Raw genomic sequence first — 9,370 nt, 5'->3', positions numbered from 1 at the left:
GCTCTTAACAAAAAGTCAATGAAAGTGTTGAAAACACCCCTTACCTTGACGATAAGTAATTCACTTATAATACAAGATTTGAGTGTATTTAAATTTAATTAATCAAGTAAAAAGTGTTTTTAAGATTGTTAATAATTCGAGGATGAAACTAATAATTCGCACAGAGTTTAGAAGCATTTTCAATATTCTAAAAAAAATTATATCAAAGTGGTAACCCTTAAATAAACTTACCGTAGTGCAAATTCCAATTATTTGAAACTTAATGAAAATACAGAAAATTATAGGTTAAGCACAAGAAGAATAAAATTAAAAAGATATATGTGCTTTTATAGAAAAAATTATAACGCCGCTGCCGGGGATCGAACCCGGGTCACCCGCGTGACAGGCGGGAATACTTACCACTATACTACAACGACTTGGTTGTTATATGTATCCAACGATCCATATTTCTCAAGGAATTTATTTTGATATGAACGCGTTTCTCAGATACAATTATATTCTCTCTGTTTAAAAAAATAAGTAATGTTTTTAATTTGACGAACTTCTAAAGAAACTATTAATAATTTTCAAGTATATTTTTACGAACTTACTTTTAATCAAAGAACAGTAAATAATGCGTTTATCTCTCCGAGTGTATCTTATCTGAAATCTAAACGACATAACGGATATGACACTAACTTTTTCCCATCAAATGAATAGATTTATTTTGGTCCCAAAGTATGATGTATCCTCACAAGAAGCTGCTAAAGTCAGACACACACATAACTACAAACTTAGGAATGACAAATTGGCAATTGGTCTGGGCTGGCCTATGGGCGGATTTAGCTCAATAACTTTTACACAGATCTGATACTTAAATCGAAAAATCCATCAAAAGAGTGTTGTTGGTTCAGTGTCACCAAAAAATGAACCTTCTAAGTTTGTGATCTGTTGGTCAAGGGTCTAAGCAATGCTAAATAGGACCAGGACAATGCAGGTTAACATAGTGGCATCAAGACATGCCCCGCCTCGCCCCATTTACATCCCTAAGCAAACTTGTGTGTGGAAAACACCTTAGAAATCTTCATTCTTATATTACTATATACATCAAAATGTATAGCATCATTTCAAAGAATTTGAGTTGCTTGTCCAAAATACTGTGGTGAATATTCTTGCCTGTCTTTGAATTAGTGAGATAAAGCATAAATGATTCGACATCGCAGTAAGTAATACCAGAGTCCTGACCTTTCCAGTAGTTGTTTCAAAGTCATTAACAATCACATCCACAATGAAATTTAAACTTTGTCCCAAGTTCCTCCTGAAACAGAGATAAAATATGGGTCAAAGGAAATCAGATAGGCACTCAATACATTAATCAATCAACAGAATGTAATGCATAATTGAGCATAATTCTGCAGAAATAATCGAGGGTTCAATCAAGTTGCGGAGATGGATAACGCTAAGTTACAGAGTGTTCCACTCCATGACACATGATGCCCAACCCCAAGATACGATACAGAGATGTCAAGGCTAATGGTGATGAAGGTTCTATCATGCTTTACCAAAAAATTAGTTTCCATACACTACCAACCAAAATGCATGCCTTATTCAATAATGAGATATACAGAAACTATGACAATTGCATTCCAAATGGGTATTGAGTTACTTGCACAAGATTGGGTTACAATCTTTGTGACGCCCAACAATGCATCTTGAGTTTTAAAGCACAACTAATCTGAAAAGATTTTAAAAGAGAGAAGATACACATATCCTAAACACAAGTGTGCACTTAAACAACCTTCCAAAATCAAGAACTGCAATTTGTGAACCTTTTTTTAAACAAGTGTGGTGTTCAGGTAACTTTGTCCAAGGCTAGGACTGATGGGGAGAAATCACCTTGTGTCTTTGAATCTGTTAGGATTTGAACATGAGACCTCATGGTTCTCAAACCTACTTCCTTGACCACTAGGTCACAGCCTTTGGTGCGCTGCAACTTGTGAACTAGAGCATGAAGAACTTCGAACAACTTCAGTTTTTCAAAGATTTCTTTTTTTTAGGGTTTTAAAAAAAATAGATTTAGATTTCAACTTTTAAAAAATTAGAGGAACTAAGCAACTCTGGTTACTATTACAGTGGTTCAGTCATGAACCAGTTTTTGCTCTCAATCTCCAAAACTTCTTTTTACAGTAGAAATTGAAAAGAAAACAGAGATCTCTAGGCTACCAAGAAGCATTTGAGGAACTCAAGAAGTTGATGACTTGAAAATATGTACTCCATATTTTGTAGTGTTTCATCTAGGAGTTGCAACCAGACCTCTGCAATTTTGGGGTATCAAACAATTATAATTGGGAAAAAAGATTGTTTCTAGAGAAGAATGTTCAAATGAAATTATACCAGACAAAAGTCATTTGCACTTCTTTTAGCATGCCTAAACAGTCATACTAAAGACAAAGCGACATTCAGGAAGTGGATACCACACCCCAACCCGGAAAGCAAAGAAGGAAAAAATATAAAAAACCATCACATTCAAAAGTAAAGAGAAAAACATTTATAGGCTAAAAATTTAAATAATAAGCCAATCCACGCACCAGAATGTCAGCTGATATTGCAAGCCACCAGGTACTTCCTTGAAGTCTATACTCTTTTAATCTTTTGGCAAATTGATAGAAGTACAACAATCACATCTCTTAATCTTTTTCTGATATTTAAACAGGAGGGAGAAAACCACATATAACGGGAAATCGTCGGGATGCCTATCGTTTGGACTGAAACTTCCCAGTAAGAGGTGTTTCTATTAGGATACATCAATTTTCTGTTGTCTTACTAACAAAATATCTCGAATCCTGAAAATGAAGAGGTTCATTCCCCCAAGAAGTCCAGCCAGCTATCATTTCTCTAGCAAATAGTTCAATGCAACGAGCAGGCATAGACCCCGGCACATAATCTAGCAGCAGCTCTAATCCATGTGGATAAGACAAAAATTACAAGACAACAATTCTTACGGTAAATAGTAGAAAATATCAATAATATGTCATCCCTCGCCCCGCCCTCTTTCCCAACCCAGAAAAGTAAAGACCAACTGAAAAGGGGGAAAAAGGGGAAAACAACATTATACGAAAGGGGGGGGGGGGGGGGGAAATCAAATTAGGACCAGAAGGGGTTGCAGCTTTGATATATTACAGGTTACCTCCAATGGGGGGTTTCCTTGAATAATCACCAGGAACACTAACGAACACTCGATTATCCGGTATAGGATTCGATCTTGTTAAATTCCCAGAATGTGTATCCTGCAAAGACATGACAAAGTGAAGAAAAGAGCAATCTTTAACAAAGGCAACTTCAAGGCATGGGACAAGCTAACCTTTCCATCACAGTAACCTAGGAGAAGACATTCATATGGTCGGTGATGAAAGAGATCCAATTCACCAGTCAACATTCCATTGGCCTTGACCTGTAACAAAAATCAACATAGATACCTAAGTGCATACTTTTAAGTCAATATACACTATTCATCAGTGTTATTGAAATTCCTCATCCCTCTCCCTACCCCTCTCCTCTCTCAGATAGAAGGTAGCTTAAAGATAACCTCAGAGTTGTGGACAAACAAGATACCTTCAACCAATAAAAGCTAGCAGCATATGTGACTCCCCATTTGGGAAATAAATCATTTTCCACAAAATCTCGCAACTTCTCCCTGTTGGTAACCCACAACGCAACAAGTGCTCCAGCCGTATGACAAAGTTGCTTGACAGGGAGAGATAAGAAGTATCGGCTAGGCAAAGTTGGATACCTGCAACCACATGTAGTTGCATATTGATAGAAGTATAGAAATCTACAACACAGACCTTCACACCTAATAGTTTGAGCTTCTAATATGGTAGTCAGACAACTATTGACCCAATCTAATCAATCAGAGGAAATTACTTACAATATATTTGTTCAACTACCCTCCTATGTCCATGTACTGCCTACCCCACCCACAAAATTCAAAGAGAAATGTTTCCCTGTAGGGTGTACAGGCAATGAATTGCTCCTTGACTATCATCAGAAAAAAAAAACTTTGTAGAAAGTGGAACCCTAGAAAATAAATGCTAGGCAAGACTAGCTAATAATCTAGAAGCAAGAGAGACAAATCAGAGATAGGATTAACACGCACCTAACTTTCTGACGAGCACTACCATTTTCCCAAGGGGGGTCTATAACTATGAGATTGAAGCCACAATCAGAACCAGCTGAAAAAGAAAACACCAAATCAGAGTTTAAGTAGATGGCTCCCATATTCTTACTTATGCACGAACCATGAAACTAATATTTTTGGCAGGAAATGAGGATTTCAGCCTTTAAACTGGATATTTCCCAATATATTGAAGATCCAGTTGAATTTAATAATCCCCGCTCAAACACAAAGAAAAGGATCATAGCTCCTTACTTGGGATTAAGCTGTCAATCTGCTGCATATCAGACTTCAAGACACAAGACCAATAAAATGCAAAAGTCAGATTTGAAATCCCATGCAGATAAAATCCAAACCAGAAAAAGAAAAGGACAAATAGCCATTAGTAAATCCATATAATTCTGGTCTCTGGATTTCAAGTTCCATGAGAGAAAAGAAAAGAGCCTTTCACAGAAAGGAAAATATCAATTTTCATTTGCATGAACCAACAACATAAAGTAAATAATGAAACAACTAAGAAGCATCTGCCTCGTATCATACCATATAAAAACAACTCCTTTTGGGAATAATATACTTGTGATTAAAAAGCTCAGCCTCCATATCATAGCTTCCCTCATTGGCAACAAGATTATTAAATACAGGGGTCTCTCTTTGTTCAATACTCTGAGCAAGCGGAGAACCTGAAAACCACACAGAAGACATTTAGAAAACATAACCAGCCCAGGACTATGAGAAATAAGCTAACAATTTACTGAAACTTTATTGAAATGGATAAAAAGTAAGCCTTGTCACTACAGTAAGTTGTTCCATTGATGACCAGTAGGTCACAAACTCAAAGTGCGGCAACAGTCTCTTTTGCAGACATGCAAGGAGAAAACTGTGTACAGTATTACCGCTCTCACTATCACCATAGTTGTCAGAGAGCATTTTGGGCATAAGCTAAACGCCTAAGTTCTTTTTTTTTTTTACTGAAATGAACTGTAAGTTTCTTGTAAAGTAGACCAAACCTCCATTTTGCAAAGTCTTATCATCTTGCTGATAATTGAGAACAATCTCATACATTGGAGCTTGCCAAACACCTCCAAGCTCCATAAAGGAAAGTTCACTAGTTTCCTGCGACAACTCCTTACATTCCCCCACGGCACATCCATCATTCCTCAAATTTCTCAAAACTTTCAAAAGATCAGTAGCTTCGAGCAGAGCTTCATGCGCTTTCAACAAGAATGGCTTCACCTCCTTCAATACAATTAAATGTCACACTTAATGCACAGGAAATTAGCTGCTCTAAATTAAATATAGCAGGTAAACTCTTCTGAAAATGAAACTTTTATTCCTTCACCAGGGAGTAATGTGAAGTGTGTTATCGGTAGTTTTCCTCTGCACCAGAAACTATCATATGTCAAATTTAAGAGTTTATTTGTCAAAAACACACTTGAATCATCACATTTTTGCGAGTTATCAATTATTCACTTTTTCTACCTAAGTAACATCAACTATTTATCAAAAACACGCCATAGCTAGCAATTGTTACCGTTTCCTACCTGTATTATCACCATCCTTCATGTAGGAAAAGGAACAGCTTACATTCCAGGTTATTTCGATAAACATTAGGTGATATTTTAGATAGAAAACTCACACGCATGATAGTTCATATATGAAACTTGAAAAAACATATACATTAGTGCTTTTTACCCTTCACTCTAAATTTAATGGTACCTGGTGACGACGATCGGCTATTTGTTCGCGCTCGTTTAGAGATTGAATCTTCTTCTTCCTCTTACGTTTTCCTTTTCTGAAATCTACGGAAGCTTTTGGAGATTGTGCTGAGTTCAAGGAATCGAAGAAGCGAGAGTAATACGTAGAAGGCGAAACCCTAAACCGGGTATAAGAACGGTTGAGTATTCGAACCGGGTCAATGAAGAAGGCATTTGAGTTCAGCTGAGAAACTCCTGAATCCATCAACTGATTCTCTTCCATCTTCAGAATTGTGGAATTGTTCTGCTCTCCGGTTCATCGGACAAATATCGGCGGGAAGGGGGAAGCGGGAAAAGTTTGTTTATTTGCATTTTGGTACTCGTTTTTGCTTAGATGTACGTTAAAGTCCCTGAAAATGTTTTCTTTTCATCTCCCACCCCTACTTTTTTATTTGTTTATTTTCTTCCATTAATTAATACTAATAGAACATCAATGCAAAATTGAAAATTAGATATGAATATGAAATTACATCATACTTTAGTTTTTAGTATAGAGATTTTTTGTCTTTTAATATAAGAGAATTGAAATTAGTATCACAAATTTATCAATTATTTCGATAAATTACAAAAGGAGAAAGACTATATTTGACGTCTTTTTTGATTAATTAAAAATATATTATTACATCATCTAAGTCTTCTCTACACTCTCTTTTACTATTAGTTATTCGGTCTTATTTTATGTCATATATTTTAATCTATTTTAACAAGAATATTAGTTTATTATAATTAAAATTAATTATAATTTTAGCTTTTTTATTTTAATATAACAATTTAAATCAATCAATATCACATAAATTAAATTTTTTTTTTGAATTTTTTAAAAATAGATAAACTATTTCTTTTTAGACCATTATTATTATTATTTCGTTATTCCATTGGTCAAACAACACTATACAAAAGAATAAGACATGTAACCGAATTGAGAAACTTTTTTCTACTTTATTTCTTTTGCCTTTTGAAGTAATTATTAATACCAAAGAATAATCATATTTTTGTTTGACGATTAGGAGTTACATCAAAGTACATAAAATAATAATGGACCAAACATCAAGAATTAAAAAAAACATATTCTCTAGGGATATAAGATAATAGTTACGGTTCTTACTCTTCTGTCGGTTGTTTGATTCATAAGATAAAATTGAATATTTTATAATCGAATTTCTAAAATTTAGTCGGTTTATATAACAAGGTGGAACATCAAATCTAACCAAGTGTTATTTAATTTTACTATTCAAATGAAATAAATTAGTCTAATGATTAAAATCATGAAATATACAAGTGAATGAGTGAAACGAACCAATATTTTATTGTAAAAGTACAGACAGTGTTAGAATAAAATTTTAGTTTCGTTTTATCTCTTTTTGATTACTAATGGTAGTATAATTTAAATGACAACATTGAAGCTCAATACTATGTTATTCGTGTCAAATCATTAATAACAATAATTATATCAAAATTAATTATTTTTAACATAAAACAAGATAAATGACAAGAACATATACGAGATTCTTCAAACATTTTATCTACCAAGTAAAGTAGAAAGTATATTTTATAAATAAACAATTTTTTTTAGAATTTATATAAGGCATGTCTATTTAACAACAAATCAAATCATCGATTAAAATTAATTAATTTTAGCATATCCAAATCTAAAAACTTGAAAAACCCTTAGTGGTTTTCTTCTTTTGCGTGTATATGACTCATTGACAAATGACACATAATATTAGAACAAAAAATTGAATGATTGAGAAAGGTGATAAGACCACATGGTCAATTCATGAAAAAAACAACTATCCTAAAATTTCAAAATTGAATCTTTTTTATATATACTCTATGATTAAATCTAAGAATGAATTCATAATACTTTTATTTGATTTATAGGATAAGGTGGGATATCAAATCTGAGCAAGTGCGTATTTTATTTTATTTTAGAAACAAAATAAATTAGTCTGACAATTATAATCATGAAACATCTTAATTGGTATACCAAAGTTATCTAATGTTTGGTATATTGTAAAAGCATAAGTAGTTTTGAAATGAATATTTAGTTTCGTTTTATTATTAAAATCATGGTATAACTTAAATGTCAAAATTATATAACACTTATCAATTCATAGAATGTTAGTATCGAGATTAATTATTTTTACATTAAATTATGAAAATTAGATTTTAAAAAATCTCTAAGATCATTCAAACTCCTTTCTTTTGTACTAATTAAGATAGAAAATGTTTTTATGAACCAACAACCTCTTAAAAAATTATATCTTTTTTTATAATATAAATAAAATCTTGAACATTCAAATAAAATTGTGGAATGTTTTGTGTTTTTATATGACATTATTGACTCATTAACATTGAAGGAAAATTAAGTGATTGAGAAAAGGTGACAAGACCACATGGTCAATTCAAAAAGGGAAAAACTATCAATCATTTAAAAAATTGAATCTTTTATTAATAATTAATCACAAACTTTTTTCTTTATTCAATTGGAGTCAAGAAGCAATGAACTATCCAATAATTTATTTATTGATGACATAGACCAATAGATAGTTATTTTTGGTAAACAAGTGATTAATTTGTTGTGTTGTGTCATTCTATTATGCAAAACTCTTTTTGTTATAATCGATATTTTCAAAAATGTTTTTGGGCGTAAATCAAAGATTTAGATTTATAAGACGTAAGTTTTTAAATTTGAGGCACAAGCTTCGAGAGTAAAACGTAAGTCTTGGATGTAAAAATATAAGTTGGAGCATTTTTAATTTTTTTTGCTTTAAATCAAATTTTCTATTATTACTGTATTGATATTTCTCAAATAATAATTACAAAAATTTGTTCTTCATTATTGATTATCAATACTTATCTCAAACAAAAATCATATTATAATTGCTATAGATTATAGGTTATTATTAATTTTTTGTTAAAAATGTTAAAGTTTCTTCCTTTCCCAACCCCTAACCCCACCCCACCCTACCCCATCAAACCCCTTTTCATCAGTTTGAAAATTGATAATCCTTTTAGCACCGTCAATTACATTTTTTTTGGCAGTATCTAGACAAGTGGATGTTTTGATATAAAATTTGTGAAATTTTTAATATAATGTTTTAAAATTAACATTATTATTTAAACAAAAATGCAAATTAAAATTATTTTCTTATTCAGGAGAGATGGGACAAACATCAAAAACAAAAATTAGATGATTTTGACATAAGTTCCCTTTTTATTTCACCTGCTTTCTAAACTTTTTTTTGTTAAATTTCTTCAAATAAGTGTAGATCCATAATTATATAAATTCACTTCCTTAAAAAGTGGTGGGGAATATATTTTTAAGTATTAAAGAAGCATCAAAATATTATTTCAAATTATAGTATATGGAATAATTAGATTGAAAAATAATTTTCACTAATCTTTTTTAGTTCGAAGCTCATATTCAAACAATGAATTTACTTTAAACTTAATATTTACT

The 9,370-nt window shown here is 32.1% G+C and overlaps 1 protein-coding gene and 1 non-coding gene across 3 annotated transcripts; both read right to left on the bottom strand.

The window, feature by feature from the left end:
* Window positions 1-344: 344 nt before the first annotated feature.
* TRNAD-GUC (transfer RNA aspartic acid (anticodon GUC)) lies at window positions 345-416 on the bottom strand. Its single transcript has one exon. It is a non-coding gene; the product is annotated as a tRNA-Asp (tRNA).
* A 622-nt stretch (window positions 417-1,038) lies between these two features.
* LOC101249635 (methyltransferase-like protein 2) lies at window positions 1,039-6,295 on the bottom strand. Of its 2 annotated transcripts, XM_069297446.1 has the most exons (10): window positions 5,870-6,295; window positions 5,161-5,389; window positions 4,694-4,833; window positions 4,409-4,442; window positions 4,136-4,211; window positions 3,592-3,769; window positions 3,341-3,430; window positions 3,167-3,266; window positions 2,568-2,935; window positions 1,039-1,297 (listed from the first exon to the last, which is right to left on the bottom strand). In XM_069297446.1, exons 1-9 carry the CDS (start codon window positions 6,128-6,130, stop codon window positions 2,784-2,786), a joined length of 1,260 nt encoding a protein of 419 aa, XP_069153547.1. In that variant the 5' UTR covers window positions 6,131-6,295; the 3' UTR covers window positions 1,039-1,297; window positions 2,568-2,783. The 2 variants fall into 2 exon arrangements, with proteins under 2 accessions (XP_069153547.1, XP_019069247.2); XM_019213702.3 differs by lacking the exon at window positions 2,568-2,935.
* Between the last annotated feature and the right edge of the window lie 3,075 nt (window positions 6,296-9,370).

The sequence above is a fragment of the Solanum lycopersicum genome, chromosome 4 (genome assembly GCF_036512215.1).
Source record: "Solanum lycopersicum chromosome 4, SLM_r2.1".
Taxonomy (NCBI): Eukaryota; Viridiplantae; Streptophyta; class Magnoliopsida; order Solanales; family Solanaceae; genus Solanum; species Solanum lycopersicum.
Note: the sequence above shows the minus strand (reverse complement) of the source record. Positions and strands in the feature narration are given on the sequence as shown.